Source organism: Halichoeres trimaculatus, unplaced genomic scaffold (assembly GCF_033239565.1).
Source record: "Halichoeres trimaculatus isolate MK-OKI-2021-1 unplaced genomic scaffold, fHalTri1.1 fHalTri1_scaffold_16, whole genome shotgun sequence".
Taxonomy (NCBI): domain Eukaryota; kingdom Metazoa; phylum Chordata; class Actinopteri; order Labriformes; family Labridae; genus Halichoeres; species Halichoeres trimaculatus.
The window spans coordinates 15,661,983-15,685,440 of record NW_027437194.1 but is presented as its reverse complement, the minus strand read 5'-3'; the positions used below and the strand labels follow the sequence as shown (position 1 = coordinate 15,685,440).

The 23,458-nt window shown below is 40.4% G+C and overlaps 2 protein-coding genes across 4 annotated transcripts; one reads left to right on the top strand and one right to left on the bottom strand.

The window, feature by feature from the left end:
- The first annotated feature begins 965 nt into the window (after nt 1-965).
- On the top strand, nt 966-20,026 carry nek6 (NIMA-related kinase 6). 3 transcript variants are annotated; one of them, XM_074690113.1, is made up of 10 exons: nt 966-1,241; nt 12,402-12,496; nt 12,690-12,830; nt 13,710-13,772; nt 13,871-13,981; nt 14,064-14,172; nt 14,377-14,484; nt 14,588-14,682; nt 16,751-16,864; nt 17,208-20,026. In XM_074690113.1, the coding sequence occupies exons 2-10, from the start codon at nt 12,422-12,424 to the stop codon at nt 17,316-17,318; spliced, it is 927 nt and encodes a 308-aa protein (XP_074546214.1). In that variant the 5' UTR covers nt 966-1,241; nt 12,402-12,421; the 3' UTR covers nt 17,319-20,026. The 3 variants fall into 3 exon arrangements, with proteins under 3 accessions (XP_074546214.1, XP_074546212.1, XP_074546211.1); XM_074690111.1 differs by having other exon boundaries at nt 12,399-12,496; XM_074690110.1 differs by lacking the exon at nt 966-1,241 and adding an exon at nt 4,209-4,335 and having other exon boundaries at nt 12,399-12,496.
- psmb7 (proteasome 20S subunit beta 7) lies at nt 19,917-23,458 on the bottom strand. The gene is made up of 8 exons (XM_074690114.1): nt 23,315-23,458; nt 22,326-22,419; nt 22,114-22,211; nt 21,828-21,968; nt 21,600-21,715; nt 21,340-21,398; nt 21,074-21,225; nt 19,917-20,412 (listed from the first exon to the last, which is right to left on the bottom strand). The coding sequence occupies exons 1-8, from the start codon at nt 23,374-23,376 to the stop codon at nt 20,301-20,303; spliced, it is 834 nt and encodes a 277-aa protein (XP_074546215.1). The 5' UTR covers nt 23,377-23,458; the 3' UTR covers nt 19,917-20,300.

Below are 23,458 nucleotides of genomic sequence, written 5' to 3'. Positions count from 1 at the left end.
CAATGCCACAGGCACTCTAATGCTAAATGATGGATTATTGGAAGATACATTGTTTTGCACTGACATGTGTCCTGATGTCACCCTGTTTCACCCCCTAAAACAATCTTGTGAAGTAATATTTTTTATGAAGCCATGCTAGTATCAGGGTGAGGCTTAAGAAAACACATTGCATAATGTTGAGGCTTCTTGATACTTTAAATGAGAGTTATAGAAGACTTAGGAAAACGAAAACAAGAGGGAAATTTATTTGACCCAACAAATGCAAAGGTCTGGGTAGCTTGGCCTCTCATAGAAAAGTTGGCCATTGTTGAATATTTACCGAGCCAACTTAGATGTTTCACTTGGACGAAAAAGTTCTGTCAACTTCACATGTCAAGCTATGTACTCGTTATGTCATAAAATTGCCGGAAACATGATGCTGAACATTTTTTTCTAAGAACTGAATAAACCCAGATAGGCTGTGAAGGTATTTACCTGAAATTTTAAGTTGGGACTCCCGATGGGTTCTTACAGCACGGATTTTAACAGATTTTTCATGATGACTCATCATTTGATGATCAGTAAGGAAACAATGAAATGATGATTTGTTGGACGTGTCCATATGTGACTGGATTTGACATACTTCATATTTACACACAGCTGGAACACAGCAGCAAAGTCTTCTTTGTTTTTATTCCCTGCAGAATGGGAGCACAACTGGGCTGCAGTTCACCTAATGACCACCAGGGTAGATTTGAGAAAAAACAATTATAATCTTAAAACTTATAACACAACATGTTGTACTTATACTTTCTGTCACAAATGTAAACATTCGTTTCATGTTTCATCAAACAATAGACCCCTCCCAAATTTAAGGGGGGGGGGGGGGGGGTTAAGTAGAGAAAGAGAGAGAGAGAGAGAGAGAGAGAGAGAGAGAGAGAGAGAGAGAGAGAGAGAGAGAGAGAGAAGTGACGTTTGACCTACTTTACAACAAACACTTGTGTCAGCCTCTCCACAACTTTACTCCGCAGAGGTTTCACTCTTTGAAGTATCCCTCCTCTCTAGCTCACTCTCTCCCAGCTTGCGTGGCAGCAAACACCGCAGAGAGACATAAAGACAGAGAGAAGGAGAGAGGCTGGGGAGGGAGGGGGTTAGTGTGTCGCTGTGTGGAGTTGCTCAAAGGCTCAAAGGCAGGTCTCTGGACCGATGTAAGTTGTGGACAGTGGTCAGAAAGTCGCAGGACGCTGTTGACTCCTCTGCAGGTAAGACCTGAAGCGCCCATCGTGCAGAACTTTCTGTGATGCGTTCCCAGACATTCGGTGTTTTTGCACGATTCAGATCTCTTGTGAGTCTTGTATCTCCTGAATTTGCCCTGAGCTATGTGTGTTTACTGCCGTTTGTAAGGTACATTCAGCTACACGGTCGGGCTGAGCGACATATGGAAATGATATTTACCCACAGCAGCCTTGACGGAAACGCGGCTGCATTGATTCCTGTTTTTCCTCTTTTAAACCTGTTTTTATCCCGTTTGAAAAGCTGCACTGCAAGACCAGTCTCCAGAAGACACGAGTATATTTAAATGAGAGCACAACATTGAGACTGAAACTCTACTCCAGTTGTTCACCAGGTCACAGTTTTCATTTCCATGTGCTCTCTGCCAGCTCAGTGTAATGCTCTGCTGCTTACATGGAGCTATGCTGCTGTTTAACACAACATTACAGAGCTGTGCACGGGACACCCATTACCCCTGAGAGGAATATGCTGTTCTTAAACAGGAAAATATCACACTATCTCTGTATTTTCTTTCTCCTTTATAAAAAGAAACCCAAGTCATATATGAATGCACAAACACATAAAGAAATGAGGACATGAAAACAACTTACAACAACTAGAAAACCCTGAATTATTATCCAGATAACTTGTTTCTCATGACCCGGAACATTGGTCCGAAGGAGCATGTATCTACATGAACAGAGAGGGGCTTACAGACAACACCAACCACAAACATAAGCTAACCAGAAAAAAACATCTTTAACAGTATGATCAATTAAGATACAAAATGATATACAAAGGTTTTATCTTCTGTGCCCACCTCACATTGTATGAACAAAGATGCACATATTCTCCCAGTGATGGGAAACCAGGCTCTTTTTAGCTATCAGATCAGAGCTCTTCAATGTAACAATTTGGCTTTTAATAAGCTATTTGTTACAATGTTTTGACTCATAATGTGTACAATGTATCTTACTTCAATAAATACAGTAACAAGTATCTTGTTCATGTACAGGAGCCAGTTCCTAGAGCTGAGTCATTCTCAACTGACATATCTAGATACTTACCACCTCAGTGTTGATGTCTGCTGTAACAGAGCTGTGTCCCTGCAGTGAAGTCAGAAGACTGAAAATGACAACCCTAAAGAGACCCTTTAATTTAGAAGGTAAAGGTTTTAATTTAATTTTTTTTTTAATGAAGATTAAGACTTCCATGTTACAACTTGTACAGTAACACTGTTAACATACGTGTGCCCAGCTCTTATTTTAGATGTATTACATTCAGTTCACGATCAATTGTTAATGTGAAATTTATAAAAGGCTGTTTGTGCTGCTTGCATCGTCTCACAGATGGTCTTGTTTGCGTTTGCTGTTCATCTTAAGGTGTTTATGTTAACTTAAGTCTGTTACGCTGACAGCTACAAACTCCTCACAGTACTTTTAAAGTTTGAAAAGAAGTTTATGTTTGACAGCAATCAGTCAGAGCTGCGTTCTCCCTCCGTTAAGGTCAAGAAATTGTGTATGGGTGTTTGTATGTGTGACCCTTGTATGTAGGTGTTTGTGTGTATAAGTGAACATGACATGCATCATATGGAGCAGCAGCGGGTGCAGGGTGTCTGTGGAGGGTGTTTTATGTGTGCCTGTGTTCGTAATGGGGGTTTGGCAGGGGGTGGGCGTGTTGAAGGGCTGCTTGCTGCGTGTTATGAGGATGCCTGGGCACACAAGGTCACATAACTATCTAAAATTAGTCACGTGTCAGCTGTGACATGGAGCAGTGTCCTGTAGGACTGGGAGGACTGGTCAGTGTCCACCAGCAGGACGACATGTCCTCACTCATCCTCACTTAGGAGCTGTAAACGCTGCGCTGCTATGAGCACTGTCTGGTCTTTCTTTATTTCATGCCAGGCAGAAGTTGCTGGAGGTCACAGGTGAGAAACTTAATGTGGATTAAAAAAGTCTGCTGTGCATGCATTGAGTTTAATCCTAAAGTAGAAAAAAGTATACTGGAATATTTAGAGGCGAGCCCTCAAATGGAGCATATTGGTATGTTTAATGATGGAACTTATTAATATTGACCTCACTACTTGACTGTTGTACTATCCATATCAGTGACCTCTCCAGTGATGTATCTAAAAGTCTTAACAGCCCAATCTTCACTTTGTAAAAGGCTGTTTATCTCAATATGATTATGATATCTATTTCAATTAAAAATGGCTTTCATAAAATAAACATGAGTTTGACGTTAGCTACTATTGTGCTAGCTTGGTTTTCAGGGGCTTCTTCCATTCATAGTAACTGTGATGTGTTGGGGATTGTTGTTTGGGATTGATACAAAAAGACTTTTGGAAAATGTTTTTGTTTTTCTACAACTGGCTTACTCTTCAAAGTTGTGGTCCAACCAAACTTCTAACAAAACTTTTTTTTCTCGTTACTGTTCCATGACATTTTTATTCCAGGTGTCCCAAACTTGGAACTAAAATTTGAGGCCATGAACTTATTAGAAAAATGTTTTCAGTGAATTAGTCACAGAACCATTTTGGACTCGCCCTCTGGAGGCCATGAGAAAAAATGTAGGTTTAAGGCCCCTCTGCAGAACTGGAAAGGCAGCAATTAAGAAGAGTGATTTTGTAACGAGACAGCAAAGAGCGTCACTAAAAATAAATTTCATTTTTGTAGAATTATGTCAAAAATGTTAGTTGTCATTTGGCTTCCAAACAATGCCCAACTCTTAACAAAACAATGTTTTAATCTAATTCTAATGATTTGATGTCAGTGGTTGTTTTGCCTGGCACTTTGCTGCTCGGGGGATAAAAAACTGTAAATTATTCTGCATTCATCAATAAAAATCAGAATAAATCATTTGTAGCCCAGACAGGATGACTAATGACCATAAACTATGATTCACTCAGGGTCCAGTCTGTGGTGATGTTGAAAGATTAAACTGATCTGAAAGCTTTACAGGGAAGTGGAGAGATGACTAACCACAGAGATATTCTGGTGTCGAGAACAAGGAACTCAGTGTTTGAACGTGCTGCAGATAAAGAGGACCGAACAGTTTCAAGCTTAGCGTCTGGATGTGTGAATGGTAAGGAGGCTACTGATGATTGATTTGAGAGTAAGAAAACATTTGTAGATCTAGATTAAGAGGACCTCTTGGTACAGGATCATTAACAATGTAACAGCAGGCTGAGAGATGCAGAAAGTGTTATTCTGAAATTTTGAGACCAGGTTTGTGCAGAGATCATCAGTTTGATTTTTAGTTGAACCTGCTGGAGGAACACTTTGTGTTTGTATTTACATCTTTGTTTCCTTTCTGTTCTATTTACAATACAACACATGTGTTAACCATGAGTGTTAACTTAAGTGGTCAGTGCTTCAGAGTCCAGTCTGTGTGTTTTTTTAGGTGTTCTCCTCACCTGACCATAGGCGGAATGAAAATGGAAGTCTCAATGATGCCCCACGTGGGTCCTGCTCTCCGGTCTTTCTGTCTGTGCATTATGTAGCTTATGCAGACTTGAGACAAAAAATTGACACATTGACATATTGATTTAACAAAGGTTTTTGTTAATGTCTGAATTTTTTGTACAGCTTAAAACAGACCCTCCTTTTTCTGATTTCAACTCACATTTAAGTGAACACTTCCTTTAAAGGTAACACTGGAGCAGGTGAACAGGACTTCTAAAGGAAAATTTGTATTGACATTTCTCTCATCACCCAGCTTTTCTTCTTCTCAGAGTTTTGACGCTGACACACCTTGACTGTCTTGTCCCTGGTGTTGCTTTTAGGCTCTGTAACTGTTGTGGTGCAATTTGACCAATCAGAATCAAGTATTTCACTCTGGACAAAAGCAGATTTAAAAACTGGGTAATACGAATGTGTGTTGTTTTTTAATCCATCTAAACTGTTTGTGAAGATTTTTTATTTTACACATTTCTGTAAAGATAAATGTTTTTTTTTGTTTAATCTTGAAGGTCAAAGTCTTGTAATGTGTTTAATCCTGCTTACAAGCTAGAAATGGATCTCTCAAACTTTTTCAGTCTTGGTGGTTGAACTGCCCCAATCTAACACAAATGGTTAGCTTAGTGAGCTCTAAATATCTCCAGAAAGCTACTCTCAAGTTCACTCCGTGCAGACAGACTTCCTTGGTAATGCATGTTGCAGCTGCAAACATAGAATCAACCTGGGCTTTGTTGGCCCAGTCAGATAATGCATGACTGCAGTGTAACTTGAATGTGGAATAATAATCTAAAACGTGCCAGCCTGATGCAGCTTTGTTATTCAGTATGAAACTTCAGCTGCAACAGAGCCATGAGACACCGGGACAAAACCGATGAGGCCTTGAGGAGTGGAGTGAGTCAAAGCAGCAGAGACACAGGGGTTATTGGACTCCATGGGGTCAGAGCTGGATCTGTGTGAAAACAAAGAGCAGATTGAGGAGGGTTGGCAGGATGATGACTCTACACATCTCTGTTGGTCTGCTTCTCTGCTGAGTGCAACAGAACAGCTGACATCATGAGGTCTCCTGAAAAATGTCAAATATTCAGTCAGTGACAAACAAAGACTGAGCACAGGGCTGCAGGTGACACTAATCTGGACACTTATTGGATTGTGGACAAGGCACAAACTTTAAGGATAACTTTCATGCTAATCCACATTTTTTGAACAATTATTTTTTTTACTCTTCAAGACCAAACACAGACTGACCTTAGGCTGCTTGTGTTAGTGGATGTGTGAGTAATAACAGTTCACCTTGCTGTTTTGACCCCCAACAGTAACTTTCAAATCTTTTTGTGGATCAGTAGTTATCTGTACGTAGGGCACTGATCCTGATCTAAAGACAACAGGTCTGGACTGTACTCTGATACATTATGGAGGTTTCACTCCAGCTGGTTGGTTGTTCATGTTTCTGCTTGTGCGGTCCTCCCTGTGGCACCATGTCGCTGCTCCAGAATTTTCTCTGACTCACAGGAATGTAGTTTGTGTGTGTTATCTCTAAAGACAGAGGTCAGGTGACTTGTGTCCACTGCAGGGGGCTGAAATCTATCCCAGCATGCTCTGTGCAGGAGGCAGGAGGTCGATAACAGTTTTCAGGCTTCATATCACACCTCTGAGTGACTAATGTGACTGTTTTCTCCTGTAATAAGAAACCACCTCCCACTGATTCTGTGGAAATAACTGTTCTATTCGTCAGAGCTGCTTTTCATTGTAATAGAGGAAGAGGAAAAAGGAGAGTTGGCTAAATTTTACATTTGATCTTCATTTTGAGCTCAGAAATGAACATTTACGACATATATATCCCTGCTGAGCACCACAGAAGATCTGACCACATTTCCCTGCATCTATTTACAAAGTTATGAGAGATTTGAACTCAACTGAATCAAGCTTCAGAAAGGCATGTTTAAAATTAAGAATGAACACTGCTAAATAAATTCCAGATACACATAAATTAGCTGACTACAAAGTAATCCTGTCACAATCATTAATCATTCATAGTTTAAAGAATCACAAACTACAAAGCCGTCATAAAACCTCCAAACCTACAGGAAGACTCTCGCTTGTTTCTCGTGGATCGATGCTTTCATGCACATTTGGCACATGTGATGCAAGAATGTCATGTAGACACTTCTCAAGAAATTCTGCAACATGGAAGTGAAGGTGAAGAAATTTTGCACCGGATACCCCTGAAGGAAGAAGTCAGAAAGACAAAAAGAAACTGATCATCTTATGACATGGCGGTTTTCTACAAAAGCTCCGTCTTTTTCCCCACAGCTCTTAATGTTTGTAGACAATTTTGCGTGTGTGTGTGTGTGTGTGTGTGTGTGTGTGTGTGTGTGTGTGTGTGTGTGTGTGTGTGTGTGTGTGTGAAAGCCCTTCTTGTTTACATGTCCTGCCTTTTATGCTTGTGTGGAGCTGTAATGTAATGTGAAATCAAACACTGACTCATCAGTATAACACATGCAATGCAAACCTCCTGAGTCACAGAGCTTTGCAACAGCAAAATTTAAAGAGGTATGGAGTCAGAGCAACCAGAAAGTAGAAAAATATTACATATTCATCTTTCATCTCTGAAGTTTGTATCTTTGATGCCTCCTGTGGGAACAATGCACAATTTTGTTTTTAGTTTGCTGTCAAGCTAGCATGTAGCAAAACGACATCAAGGCAACACTTACTTTTCTGCATAAAGCATTGTTAGCAGTCCAATTGGCATCTTTAGAAGTGACAGTGATAATAGTAACAGTCTCATTTTTGGATTTGTTGAATAAATGATATTTCTCGGCTCTGAAGTTTTTCAGAGGAGCCCCTGTTCATCTGTTTGAGATGAGTCTCAGTTTAGAATAGAATAGAAGAGAACTTTATTGTCATTGTAACAAGTACAACGAAATTGAAGTCACAGCAGCAATCAAGAAAACAAAAGTAAGAAAGTGTATAGAAAGTGCAAAAAGCTCCATAAGAAAATGGATGCTGACAGCTTGTCCATCATCCTCCAGTTCAGCCAGCCTCCACCTCCACAGGGTCCAGGACTGAGCTACTTCAGTCATGCTCCATCTCTGTCTCCTAGATCCTGTCTGCTCACAGCAGGTGAAGCTCTTCCAATGTGGCGTTGGTGTCTGATGTTAGCTCCTTTAGCCATGTCTGTGAATAGCATGATGCTACTCTGCCCTCTGGTATTCCCTCTTTTGCTGGGTTAGCACAGCTAGCTCGTCCATCTTAATGGAGATAGATCTTACGTTACCAATAACGATGGATGGAAGGACAGGTCGATGTCGTCACTTCTTAGCTCACACCTGAGAATCAGCATGTTGTCCTCACCATCTTCTCCTCACCTTGTGGGAAACATCAGGCCTTACACCAGTTAGCACTGACATGCTACAGGCTGCTAACAGCTGAGTTAACATGTAAACAATGCAGCCATGGTTACATGTAGAATCTCCAGGCAAACACAGGAGAAAAAGTAGTAAAATATCAATTAAGACACAAAAAGTTTGGTGTCCATGACCAGCAAATGAGCCATACAAAGTAATGATCCACTCCAAATACAAAGGTTATGAAAAAGAGATTAAAAATTACAATAAAGGGTCAAAGAAGAGAGAGATGCTGCAAAAGGCAGCCATAGCCAACAGGGCGGCGCCGAGCAACTGTAAAACTACTAACTACTATAACTACTTTCACTGTAAAAAAGGAAGTTCCACAGAGGCTTCACTCTGGGCAGTATGAAGCTTAAAATAAAACTGATTTTCTGATATTTAAGGAGTTTCAGTTTGAGTTTTACCAGGTTGAAAACCAGAACCCCCTATCTTAGCTACGTGATGGTCAGTTTCCAGAATTTTAGAATCCTGTCTATGTCAAAAAGCTCTCACAGCGACTCGTCGTTCAGGATAGAGACGGTGCAAAGCAGATCATCTTAATCATCCCAAGACCTTGATTGCTTCAACCAAACTGGTGACAATCAAAACCCTGATCTGTGAGCTTGTAAAAGTGGTTTTACTGAGTTATGGGTGACATCACTGTGGATGAAACGCTCCTTATACTCTGTGGAGATGATGCATTTATGTTTGAGATGGGAGAGTAAAAACAAGCCTGGTTGTCAGAGAAAGTGAGACTTGTTTTAGAACATTTATCCCCAAACATTAGTTCATTTATCAAGAGCTGGATGTCATAAGTCAGTGAATCACATGAGACAGAAACCAAAGAGTCATGAGTTAGAAAAACAGCCTGTGCTGTCTGTGAGACTTTGTGTGGTGCTCATTTCACAATTAAGGTTCAGATTCCTGTTGGAGGTTTAGCTTGAAGCAATCACAGGGTAATATTTTGATAACTCAGATTATTTTCAGTCATAAACCAATCCCACCCTGCTTCGACACTCGTGCTGTGTTTCTTCAGGGTCTCCTGTGTTTATCTTTCCCCGCTCTTTTATGAGGCTGCTCTTTAAAAGTTATGATGTCTGTCTGGGGGAGATTGAATTGGAGCTCTGTCCTGGAATATATCTTACGTTATACGAGCTGAAGCTGCGCAGAAGATGACAGGAAGATCCGTGGGTCACTGAATCACAGGATCACAAAAATCTATAAATCTGAGGTGTTTGCTCTCGGGTGGTTTGGCTCCTTTGGTGGGAGTTTCTCTCTCTGCAGGAGTTCTGTGTTTCAGATGTCTGAGAGTGCAGCAGCAGACTGCAGATCTACAGGCTGATGAGTGTGTTTGAGAGATTTAACAGCAAACAGCAGCACAGAGCTCATTACCACGTTCAGAGCAGCCTGCCTCTTTGCTGAAACCAGAGTCATGGCAGGAGGCCCTTTTGGCATTTCTGACATTTTACTGGTTAGTGGAGCTGAGGAGGTGAAGGTGACCAGTTGATCGCTCAGAGCTGAGTCATGGTGGAAGAGGGCAGAGAGGAGGTTTGACCCAGTTCAGACATTTTAGAGCTCTTTGTGATAAGAACAAGCCATCGATGTCTTAGGCGAGAATCTAAAGGGAATCTTTATGAGGCTGTTTCTGTAGAAAAGAGGTGAGAGGAAGCACAAGATCAGACCTCAGATGACTCAGATAGTCACAAGAAGGTCACCAGCTCACAGTTGTTGACCCCCAGGGATCCTACTGTGTGGAAATGGACATTTATTTCCAGTTAAAACCAGAACAAAGTCTCTAACAGCATGAGTCATCACTAAAAGCACTCGGCAATCTTCTGCCTAAGGTCTTTTGAGAAGTCTGTTGGTACAAAGGCAAACACACAGCAGCTGCTTTAAAGGACAGCATCAGGAGGAACAGGTAGCACATTCAGGAACATGTACACTCCAACACAAATACTCCAGAAGAGACATAACCAGCCCACCAAACGGGATGATTATTACCATATGCTAACAGGATTATTTCCTGTTAGGATGAAGTTATCTTCATGCATGCTCAGGTTATTTACCTGTGCATGTGTAGCATGTGCACAAACAGGGATCATACTTTCAAGGACATTAAACTGGAACTTGTATCTTGTGTGCGCCCTCTGCTGGCCAGAGTTCAGGGGTGTGCCCCATGTTGATTTGATATGTAATAGACTCCGCTCAGACAGGTTTAAATGTGTTGTTTGTATTTTGTAAAGACTTATTTATCCATGCCATGAGTTTGAAAAAGCATCTCAATTAATTATGAGTTACTTTTTTAGTTTGATGGAGTTCTCGGAAAGTAACTTAACTGAGTGATGCTTTGCTTGTTTCATCACAGCATCATCATCTGTTTTCTTAGTGTAGCAGTGCTGTCCCACAGTTTGCTATAACCTTGCTTCATGTGTTCAAGCCAAGTGGAAAACCCCAGTCTCAAAAAACGAAACCGATGTGGAAATGCCAAAAAAGCTGCAGTGCCTCAGCAGTCCTCTAGAGGCTGGCTACAGGAGCCCAAGAGGCCCCTTTAGGCCCCTCCCCTTGCTTGTTGCCTGTTTTTACAGCAAAGTTAAACATATTTATAGCCTGATACATTAAAGAATTTTTTTTTTGTGTGTAACTTATTTTATATTTTTTGCAGCAGGGTTAATTTTTATAAACACTCTGTTAAGATTAAATGAAGGCTTTTATGAGTTCTACATAAATTTATATTATTAGCAGCACAGCTGAGTAGACTGACTCAGATTCAGAGCCCCTCATCAGAAACCAATAAATCAATATCAGTACGGTTATTATAGAATTCTTAGATATGAAACCCTGTTTTACAGAATGTGTACCTCCAGACAATAACGCTTCGGAGATTTTATAGATGGTGTCATAATGTAACTCGTCCAGCAGAAGGCGCTCCGACTCAATAGTTTACTGTTAGCACTGTCTACAGTATTGGTATTTATTTATTTATGAAAGAAACTTTCATATGAGCTTTTTCGAGTCTTATTGCTGTATAAAAATAAGTTCTGAAACTCAGTGTGTGTCCTCGCCTGCTGATGCGATATGAGTTGTTCAGCTGTGTTCAGTCTGAGTTTAACAGTTTGAGTTTAGAGGGACGTCTCAGTTTGTCCTCAGGGTTTTCTTGGTTATTCTCTCTTTGGTTTTTAACACATTCCTCACATGTGAACATGAGCCTTAGGCGACTGGAGGCCTTAGAAATACAGAAATGTCAGGAATGAAACGTTAGAGCTGCTCAAGGTCATTTAGAAATGGTCGATTCATTACAGACAGAGCGTGTTCTTCAGATTGTTTCTGCAGATTTAGTTTAACACTGTGAAACATTTTGCTTAGGGAAGCTCATTTCATCCAGAAAAAAAAAATTAAGCTTTGATAGTGAGAAAAAGAAAACTAACTCTGCTGAATAACATTTATACCATACCACGATTTGTCTTTCCTAGTTTGACTTTTAAAATTATGATTGTGATCAATTTATTTTTATCCACGAATAATTATAATTTCTGATATCACAATATATATATTGACTTTATTTTTACATCATTGATTAGTTTTGTTAGCTCAAACTTTTTACCTCATAATAATGACTGTATATGTTTTGTCCTGCAATTATGACTTTTTATCCCCTAGTTTATTATACAAATTCTATTTTATCTCAAATGTGACTTTGTTTTATTATGACTTCTCACCTTCTTAGCCTTCCATGTTGCAGTTGTCATCTTCCTGTTGTGTAACTCACTCAAGTGCTGTTTCATTCTTGCTTGGTTTTTGTATTTGTGTGTATTTATGTCAAAGTCTGTTTGGATGAACAGATTCAGTTTATTTGTCACTTCAGTACCACACACTTCAAAACAGACATACCCATTTAAAGAGTAAGACACCTGCTGGTAAAAATAGAACACCTGACAGGTGTAGGCGGACAGAAACATTCTGACAGCCTTGTTAGATTCATGAATGAATTTATAACACATGAAGTTTCCTTTCTCCTTTTATCAGTCACACACTTACAGTTTCCATTTTCAAAGTCATTCTGAAAGCCGAGGACGCACGACAGAGAGCAGGCAGGTGGCACAAAGAGCACGAGTCATCTCCGACTGCCACACGTGTTTCCTGATCTGATTTAGACATGTGGACCACACGCTGCCTGTCTCCTACAGCAGGTCTCTGAGCTGACTGACTTTGACTTCAGCTCTCTGCTGACACTGACGCATAAAAACTTTGTCAAAGGGCTGAAAATTACACAAACCTTAAATTAACATGTTTTCTTCTGTTGCAGCAGTCAGAGGTTGTGATGCCACCATGGAGGCACAGAACAACCAGTCGACGTTAGACAACCTGAACAATCTGTACAAGATTGCTGCTCAGGACGACCAGGTAGGATGAAAATGACCTCTCTTTGTCTCATCAGATTTCACTGAGGCTCTTCACTGTTTGCTTCTTTCTCTTTTCTAAACTGCAATGGTCAATTTTCATGTCATCTATGTATTTCCCAATAAGCTTTAAACTTTTGTCATGATACTTAACTGTTCAGAAAAAAACACGTCATTAAGTTTTCTGTGCTGTGCAGAAAAACCTGTCGGGCCGTAAGTTCTGCTGCACGATGGCAAACTTCCAGATTGAGAAGAAGATCGGCCGGGGTCAGTTCAGTGAGGTGTATAAAGCCAGGTACCTGCTGGAGGGTCAGCTGGTGGCACTGAAGAAAGTCCAGGTGAGTAGAGTCAAATCTCTCTGTCTGCTTTCATACGATACTATAATTTTCTTGTTTGTGCCAAAACCTTTTTTTGAAATTTATCATTCAGTATAAAACTGACCATGAGTCTCAAACAAGAATATAGTTTGCTTTGACTGTTGTTTATGGATTATAAATATATATAATACTTTATTTAAATAGTGTAAAAAATGTAAAGTTACTCCTACCTTCTCTTTCCTCATTTACAAAACACATTTTATCTCAATTACCTGTTTTTTACTAGATTTTTTTTTGGAATAGCTGGGTATAAGCTGTGAAATTTGAGGCACATCTCTGTCAGATTCTGGATCATAATGTGTAGTGTACTGGTACAGGTTCCTCTGGAGCCCTTGTGATGTTTAATTCAATGTTTTTCCACCTCCGCATTTGTCCTGAAACTTCACACCCACCGTCTTAGACAACGTTCAGGCATCCATTCAGCAGAGCCGCTCATTATCATACCTCCCCACCCACTTGAATCACTACAGAGAGAATGAATTAAGAATCCGAGTGGCTGTACACCCCCTGTTGAAGCCTGAATCAGTTTTTTTTTCCACTGAACTCAAAGTCTTTTATTCAATGATGGCTACAATTGTAATTGTAAGACAAACATTCTGAGACAGAGTTTCTAATTGAAACGCATCACCAGCGTTTCTTTCATCACTCTTGTAATGAGAAACAACAAGAAGATCTCATTGTTTGAAATGAGAGGGTTAACTAGCAACCCTGCAGTTGCTGATTGGTCTCTGTTTCAGTTATTTTTGGGAAAGTACCAGTGACTCTCTTCGTAACTTTGGAAAGGACCTCGAAGCCCCTGTTTTTGGGTATTTAAATATTGATTCATTTGTGTCCTTGTAGATCTTTGAGATGATGGATGCCAAGGCTCGTCAGGACTGCATCAAAGAGATCGACCTGCTCAAGGTAATGAGATGTAGTCAATCAGTTAAAGAGTAAAACTCTAGTACTACTGAGCTTAAGCTTCTGTTAACAGCTGTTTTTCTCCGGCCTGTCCTCTGCAGCAGCTAAATCATCCCAATGTAATAAAATACCTCGACTCCTTCATTGAAGACAACGAGCTCAACATCGTTCTGGAGCTGGCAGATGCTGGAGATCTGTCCCAGATGATAAAGGTTAGAGAAGAATAACTCAGGGTTTCGACTCAGTTTCACAAAAGCTCCTCACACAACTCACAGTCCTCCTGTTTGTGTTCAGTACTTTAAGAAGAAGCGGCGGCTCATCCCTGAGAGAACCATCTGGAAATATTTTGTGCAGCTCTGCAGTGCTTTGGAGCACATGCACTCACGCAGGGTGATGCACCGAGGTAAACAGATACACACATATTTACTCCACCTGCCCCACAAAGGCATCATGCATCATAAATAAATATATAATCTTTTTGTTTCTATGCAGATTACAGAAATAAAAAAGATTAGGCATCTTTCAGGAGAAATTATTTGTTTTTAGAAAGACTATATTCATAGTTTTTGATAGCTTTTAATTTGTGTGTGCATGTGTTTTCAAACAGATATCAAGCCCGCAAACGTGTTCATCACAGCGACAGGGGAGGTGAAACTGGGTGATCTGGGATTAGGACGGTTCTTCAGCTCGAAAACTACAGCTGCTCACTCTTTAGGTAACACACACTCACACACTCACTTACGCTGACTCACGTGTTTCAGGTTTTTATGCACCCTTCAAACACGTGACTTCATTTGTGTGTTTCCTCTCTGTGTCAGTGGGGACTCCGTACTACATGTCCCCTGAGAGGATCCATGAGAACGGATACAACTTTAAGTCTGATATCTGGTCTCTGGGATGTCTTCTGTATGAGGTCAGATTACTTCATTTTATCTTTGTTGAGAGGGGATTGACACAGGTGTATGCATTTTTTTTCCTAAAAGTCAGATTTAGAAGCTAAACACTGCTCGAAGCTGTGTGGGAGCCATCCACAGGACTGAACATGCATATTTAAAAGCTGAAAGTTAATTGTTTTACCAGTGTTACTCAAGTTTTTAAGAGTAACGACAAAGACTTTACACCCACAGTAAAGTGATAGTTTTCTGGGCTCTGCTGCTTCCTCTCTGCAGACTGTAGACAGGTTTGAGACCTGACCGTCTGAAAGTTGTGGTCTTCATATTTCTTTAAGTTTTAGTAAGAAAAAAAAAGAAACAATGAAAGCTCTCTGCTTCCTGCCTCACAGGATGTTGCTCCCCCACCTCTGCCTCCTGTTTCCTCTCTTTCTGACTTTTAAAGACCAAAAACAGAGATTTGAGCGGCTGATAACAGACATTCGTGCGTGTTTGGCAACAGGAACAGAAAGTCGGCTATTTCACACCCACTGAGCCATGAGCAGGTATCAGTCGTGATAGATGGATCAGATTTTTTGTGTGAAGAGGAGGTATGAATTGAAACTTAAGCAGACAGGAGAAATGCAGGTTCACTTTGCCAACTCTGTGAACACAATAACCAGAAAACAAAGAAACTAAAAATTATCATCGTTATTCTGGATCATGTTTCTGTTGTTTCTCAGGAACGCTGAGTCTTTGTTGAAACATCTCTGCAAACACAAAGGTTTCTCAGTCCTCGGTGCCAACAGAGACTGCCTGAGCAGCTTCATGTTACAGCATTGTTTACTCTTTCAGAATCCTCAAACTTTCAATTCTTTGTCATGTTGTTGTAGTTTTGAAGATGCTCAGCTTCTTGCCCCTAACATCATGTAGTGACTTCACTCCGTTGAAAAATGAAGTTTTAATTTTATCATGACTGACTTGTGGGAGAAGCAGAATAATCTAATCAGCGTCTAATTGATTTATAATTAAATAATGTTCCCATCGTGTCAGTCAGCATCCTCTCCCAGCATCTGATGCAAAAAGCACACCAACTGCCTGAAGCCACATGTTTCACCAGACGTCTGATACGAAACAAGAGGTTGTTTGTTAAACTAACAAGATTCCAGGTTGTTTGTGCTCCGCTTAAGCTTAGACCAGGATCCACCATCTGAATCATCTGGATCTTATTGTAGTGCAGTCAGGATGGCTGCGTGGGGTGGGGGTCTGTTGTCCTCTTACTATACCTTGGACAGGTCTTTTTCCCCCTCCCCTTCCTGTCCCTTGGTAAGTTGCCGGCTCACGCCTTGTAGCAGCTGCTGCAGTTCTCTGGCTGTTTGGTTCAGACCTGCAGTCATTTTCTCCTTTCTGTCAATCTCTTCTCTCTGTGACGTCAGACTGCTGTTCTCTATCAGGTCATCAGCATTATCCGTGGCATTTGAGAGCTCCCCCTGGATCAGGTCGAGAGACTGCTGGGCCTTATAGAGGGTGAAATCTCAATATATCTAATTTAAAGGTTATTCCTGTCAGCAAAAATACATTCAACCTGGATGAGAAGCCTCTGAAATGTGGAGATAGAACTCCATCAGGTACCCTGTAGCAGCTTCACAAAATTTACTGCTCAAAAAAAAAGGAATCCTTTTTTTTCCCCTCACATATTCGTTTTAGAAAATTCTTATTTTAGCGTTTTGTTTTGGTTGCTGTCTCTTTAAGGCTTCCTGCTCCAGAAACCCCCTTTCCTCTGGTTGGCCAGCTTCTGGCCAGTCTGGGCAGGGCTATAGAAAGACCTTTGTGTTTGAGGCACAATGCTCCAAAATGTCATTAGGAAATCCTGAAGCATTAACCTCATAATTTCAGCAATTCTTATAAATTTCTTGTGCCTTTTTCAAAGGAGTGTTTTGTTTAGTTTACACACAGATTCAGGGATTTCTACAACATATGAATACGTAGTGTTTAAAAATCTGCACGTTTTGTCTGAACATCCAGCCTTGTTATTTTATACACGTGTTTTAAACATAGGATAATACCCCAACTTTAAACTCCCACATACATGCTGTATGCCTGTTTGTCCAGATGGCGGCGCTGCAGAGTCCGTTTTACGGGGACAAGATGAACCTGCTGGCTCTTTGCCAGAAGATCGAGCAGTGTGATTATCCCCCTCTCCCTCCAGACCATTACTCTGAGAAGGTACCAGCAGCAGGACTGGGCATGAGGGGCGGTTGGGCCAGGAACATGAAAAAGATGTTTGGTGTCTGAAGTTTATGGTTTAGTTTGTAACAGATGAAGTAGCATAGATTGACTTAAAGCTGGCTTTGGATTTATATTAGGTAATTTATATAGTGTAATTTATGATAAGTGTACATACAGCGTTTTGTACTGTGTGTAATGATACTTTGAGAAGTTAAACTAAAATTTCTGTTAAATATAAAAGTACTGTATACATTAAGTTGTGTTTTTTTAAAGACTTATCTTGTTTCTGAGTGCAGACGATGAAGTTATCTCTGAAGCTAATGATGTCATACCTCTACAGTTACGGGAACTGGTGAGCATGTGCATCAGCCCAGATCCAGACCAGCGTCCGGACATCGTCTTTGTGCTGCAGATCTCCAAACAGATGCACATGTGGACCTGTAGCACCTGAAACCAGGTCGCGCCTAGTCCGAGGACCTAAAACACCTGAAGTCAGATCTGCCTGGTCTCACCTGGACAGGAGGGAACCATGGATAGACTTACTTGCACAAGTGGACAGTGATGTTCTGACACCCCAACACTTATTTTGTGTCATGGAGGAGGTTACGAGGGGTGTTGAAGGTGGAGTTTCTGAAGCCGTTTTGTCCGTGTGAGAGGAGACTGCATCTCTGCTCTTTGCTGCAGTCCAGGATCTGGAGGTGTGTGATGGTGTGACTGCACAGTTTTCTGAGCTTCTTTTACATTAACCTCCACACGGGGTTCATTCCAAGCTTAACCCTCTGTGTGCCTGGTAAAGAGCTGTATTATCACCTATTGTCTATCATTATAACCATATCATACTTCTTTTTTGTATCGTCAAAGAAAGTGCATCATGCGGGGTCTGAATGGACAATAAGTGAAAACTTCATGTCATATAAGAATTAGATTATTGCAGGAATGCAGCTTTGTAAACTGTTTGTAGTAAGACAGCCTTCTGTCTTGAAGCCATAAACTGTATATGAAGAGGACAACATGTCTCCATCTTCCTCTGCTGTACAAAAGTGGAGCTAAAATATCCTTCATCGTGGGTGTGGTCGTCTGCAGTCTATCAGCAGAGATCAGCTGGAGGACCTAAATAAGTCCTGTCTCTTCTTCTAACAAACCCATGTTTTTCTAGTTGCCAAATTCTCCCTGGGTGGGTCAGGTGGGTTCAGTCCAGCCTCATTAATCAACAGATCCTTCCATCATGGTGTTACAGCCTTTTATAGCATCAAATAACTAATTCAAACTAAACTTAAAACATAAACACTGTGACACAAATCAGGATGATAAGAGGGAGCTGTAATATCGGAAACCATGTTTGATAAACATTTATTTGACCTGTATTTTGATTTTAGAGTTTGACCCTCATTTTTTAACATGGAGGATTTGAGGGTTTTAAACCCCACTGCAGCCAGCAGGAGGAGGACCCATAGGTATTTTGGCTTCACTTTTGAGGTGGCAGACTATGGTTGAAGAAAGCAAGAGTGCTGTTCTTCAGTTTAAGACCAATTTTGACGACATCTGTGTCACTATTTTTGGCCACTTGGGGGCAGCACAATGAGCTGTAAACATAACTATCACGGCATGGATGAGTGGTCAAAGGCATTCGGTTTCTGTTTATACTGTTCGTAGTGGAAGATGATGAAAACTCAATGAGAAAGCCTTTGCTTTTATTAAGTGTTATCAACCTCAAGTTCTTAATATCCCGGGGAGAGGGCGTTCTAAAACAAAGAGCAATAGTTTGTTTTGGGCTCAGCTGCTCCAGTTTTTAACGTCATGCTTTAATCATTTATTAGTTTTTCTTTAGGTTTTAGGATTCGGGTGATGAATGCTGAAGAAAACTAAATTGCTAAACAGCTTTTTACCGGGGAATTGAAATTGTAAGATTAAGATAGCAGGTCATAAATCCCATCATCACCTTCATCATCAACTACCCTAGTCCCTTTTCCCCTCTCTGTGTATTTCTAAACAGAGCTGTACTCTCATGTATCTAATCTCTCTGTGTCCTGTGTTATTAAAATGTATGAATTTATGCAGATCACCATCTTTTTTCTTTCAGTCATGCTCACTCAGTATATTTTGAATTTTCACCATGTTAATGTTTCCTTTTTATGTTTTATGTATCATGTCAGTGTTTATAGTAGAATAAAGAAGAAAAGACAGCATCTTGTTTGTGTAAGAAAACCATGTTAAAAAAAAACATTTGTATTGATTTCTAACCCTGAAGTGTCTTTCTCTGACTCTGTTAGCAACAGATAAAAACACAGATGCTTATCTGGATATCTTTGTTCCATGGTGGTGGTTGGGGCTGCTGAGGGATTTTGTTTTATAAAATGTTAAACGCCAGAATCCAGTGTTTACTCGTGCAGATCTGGACCTGTGTAACTGTGAAACTGTTAACTCCAGAGAAATGAGATGCTGTGAAAGTCTTTGTAAGAGAAAATGTTTTAAAAAAATGTCCTCACTGAAGGAGCAGATTTGATGCAAAGTGTGTTATTTTATTTACATCTGTTCGTAACAGCTCATATTCAAATAAAAGTCATTTTAAACAGTTTAGACAACATCAATGAGTCATCTTTACTTATTATCCTTGTGGGGCTGTCTCTCAAAAGTTTGTGTTTTGTTTTTAAAACGTTATCTGTCAGTTTTTAGCCTGTGTGAAACAGTCTATTGTTTCAGGCTGGCATTTTTAATAAAAAGAAGAAATTAACATGTTTTTAACCACTGGAGAGTATTGTTTTGATTAATGACTCTAAGTGAAACTTTAATATTTTGCACATCTCTGCACAGCTGTCGTGTAAGTGCTAAATAAAATAAATTCCGACAGAAAACTTGATGAGAGATTACAAACACAACACAAAGCCTAATAAACATCTGTCTGAGAAGCTTTTCCTTTAAACTGTCTTTATCACTCAGTACCAGTGGTTTCACTGTCTCTTCTGTGGAACTGCTGCGCCCCCTGGTGGATGAGCAGATGCAACATCTCAGTTCACGGCTGAATAAATATTTTTCCAAACTCATCTCTGCCATTACTCCTTAAAAGCCGTGATGTAAGCTGCTCATAGTGGCTCTGTGTTGTGCTACTGTAAATTGAATAAAGAGTGAACTCTTCTCCTGCTTGTTTTGTTTCTTGATATTTTTAATTGGGGCTTTAAAAAACAGACCTACTTTTTTTTTTTTTAAACTGATGGGAGTATCTTTTAGATAGTAACAGAAAACATTCTTCATAACAGAACTGTCTGAGTTACAAAAAAGCATCACTACAGTTTTATTTTTAGTCCAATGTCTTGAATGACAGAAAAAAAATACATTACTCATCAATTTTATTGTAAATCATGGGGGAAAAACATACAAACACACACTGTGTGTCAGGAACTTAGAGGGGAAGTTACAAAGATGAATACGTTTTTCTTTAAGAGGTGTCCATGGTCTGAACGGTTTCTTCCATCACTTCAAGAGACAGCGGGGTCACCACCTTCGCCAGCACACCCGTGGTTCCTCTCTTGTACTTGTAGTCACCAGTTCTGCACAGAGAAAGGATTACAGGCACCTCTTTAATTAAACAGATTAATGCTAATGTGGTTTCACTCAACAGGGGAATTTAATCTGTATCAGCACAGCAGGCACACATTAGTGATGTCAACCCAAACTAAGCAGACTAGTGTTTGGATGTTTAAAAAAGGTGGTTAGTAAAAAAAATTCAATAAGCTGTTAACTCTGCACTCTGACATGTCACTCTGTATCTGTACTCACAGCTGTAAGGGTGCCCCCTCATTTACTCTTCCAACAGAACAAGTAACAAGACAACAAGTCAGCCAGTTAATGATTGGAAAACCATGACTTCAGCATGCTCTGTAAAAATGTGAGTCCACATGATGCACGGTCTTAAAATCTGCACACCTAGACAGCTTCCATTCAGTCTGAGATTCCAGCTAGCAGTCAGAAAATGATGATAAAACTGTTTTAATGCATATTCAGAGGTTTGGTGATCAAAAAGTCACATTTGATGATTTCATCTTGATTCCTGGACAGCATGGCAGATGAATTAAAACTTGTTTGAAGCTAACCCCAGCTTCTAACTGATGACAGGGTTATTTCAATGTTAGGCAATTAGATGAAGCTAACATGGATCATGATGGAGTCTAACTGCAGGTTAACCATAGTTCACCTTGTTGTGGTTCTCACCTGACACCCTTCTTGTTGGCCTCATCATGTGGTCTGATGTAGTCCACCTTTCCTTTGGTGATCACACACAGATCGATGTTGCTGCCTGAGCCCAGGTCGTTAAAGATTCCAGCAGCAATGGCGTCTCGCACCATCTGCTTCGCCTCCTCCTCCTGCAGAGTGACAGAAACATAAAAAAAAACTCTGAAGTGGAACCAAAAAGACCTTTTTCTGAACTCCTCATATAACTGTGTTAATGCAGATTGAATCATAAATGCTGAGCTCACCTCCATGTCAGGTTTGTACCGGTCCTCAAACACCGCCATGGCAGCCAGAGACCCAGACCCTGTCAGAGAAAAATCACTGACATTACGAATGTGTTCAGCAGGAGGGGGGTATGCAAATCAGCATCATCTCATCCTCAAACATTAGAGTTAATTTGTACTCTTAATCAATTTTAAAGGATGAACACAACAGAGGTTTTGATGCTATAACAGAAACATGCTGATCCAGCAGGAAAAGTGGCATGTTGCTTTACAACACTGACCCATGGTGACGTAGGGCAGCTTGTCAGTGGAGCCGTGGGGGTAGATGCTGTACAGGTGGGGACCATTACAGTCCACGCCTCCCAGGACCAGAGCGGCCCCAATGTAGCCCTGATACCTGAAAACACACCACACACCATTATCTTTACATGTCTCTGCAGGCACTCACTTTTTCATTTGATGATAATTTAATTGTTTTTGAATGCATTGATCAGATCTAAGAAGCGTACCTGAAGAGCATCTGTTTGAGCATGCGGTTAGCAGTGGCCACGCGTGGCAGTCTTCCTGTGGAGAGTGCGTGAAGCTCCAGGTTGGAGGAGATGATCTGAGTGGTCATCTCTGTGTCTGCAGCTGTTCCTGCTCCACAACAGCTGGAGGAGAGAAACATCAAATCAAAAACCTGTTTTCTGACAAAGATGCTGCAAAGAACAGTATTTCATTCCTGTTCATCAGAGTCTTCAAAGGTTTGGAAAAAAAGAAAAATTTGAAGCATCAGACTGAGCTCTGGTGACTTACTAAATGTTGGGAGAGATGTAGTGGATCTTGGAGCAGTTTTTGTCGGCCACCACCATCCCTTCAGTGGCTCTGGTGTCGGCCCCCAGGACAACGCCATCCTGCACAGGACAGTGTGTGTCAAAACCAAGTATCGTGTATTTTATTGTATTAATCCGAGTCCACAGTCAGTCCAGACTTTATGGCCTACAGCAGTTTGTGTCTGTGCCACTCACCTTAAAAACAAGACCACAGATTGTAGTTCCGGTTTTACGAGCAGTGGGTAAACTGCTTCCTACTTTGTTGGCTTCAGCTTCCAAAACTGCATTTCTGGAACACACACACACAAGCAATTCAAATTCTGTTTGCAGAATAAAGAAAAAAAACTTTTGTCCTAAAGATGGACGGTAGCTCAACATCACAAGCTTTTCAGAGCTACTTTTCACCTGCTGAGGAATTAAACTTTGTCTTGAAATATATATTATGGATAAAGACACAGAAAAAGGGAAAGTTAGACACTACAACAAACATTAAAGCTAATAAAAAATTGCATCGATGGAAATACTTCAGCCTTAAACTGTCAACCTTCATGATTAAAGGGGAAAAACATGAAAATTTCAAAAGCGTCAGATGTAAAACTTTTCCTCTTAAAATGAGTCCCACCATCTGTAGGGTCATTTTGGATTACATGTTCTCTTTGATAGATTTTATTTGATCCAAAGTGCAAAAAATTAAATACATAGAACCGAAGACTAAAAATAATCTTGTGATGCAGATGTTTGATCTGGATTTTTTTTTCTTTTTTTTCCCGTGTTACTTTTTTATAATCTGTCATCTTCAGTGATTCATACCCATGCTTATCATTTCCAGGTAGCGGGGCTGAGCATAAACACAAGAAATGTTAGGCCATGCTATTTCCCGAGCAATATGTTCTATATAAATATATAAGTATAGTTTTGTTCAAAGCGACACAAAACATTAAGTAACAAGTATCTGTAACCAGTAGAAATAGTATTCGCTAACATTTGAAAAGAGTGAACGTTAACGTTAGCGAGCGAAAAGCCTGAGTCATTGTATGGACTCAACTTGAGCTGGCATCACTGAGAAAACAGATTTAAAAAGTCCTTTTTCTACATTACGTTTGCGCGCTTAGACACCAAACGCGCTTCTGTTACTGCTTTTGGTTTTATTTTCTCCTGTTTTATACTCGCTGTGAGGAGCTTACCTCTTACAGTTGTCGAAACTGAAACCGCCGAGCGGCGTCCGGCTCATTGTCAGCGTCGCCATCTTTGAGGATGAGGAGTAATGTTTCCCGGAAGTAGAGGAAAAGCCACTGATGGAGCGTTTCTTCTTCTACGGTGGGTTAACA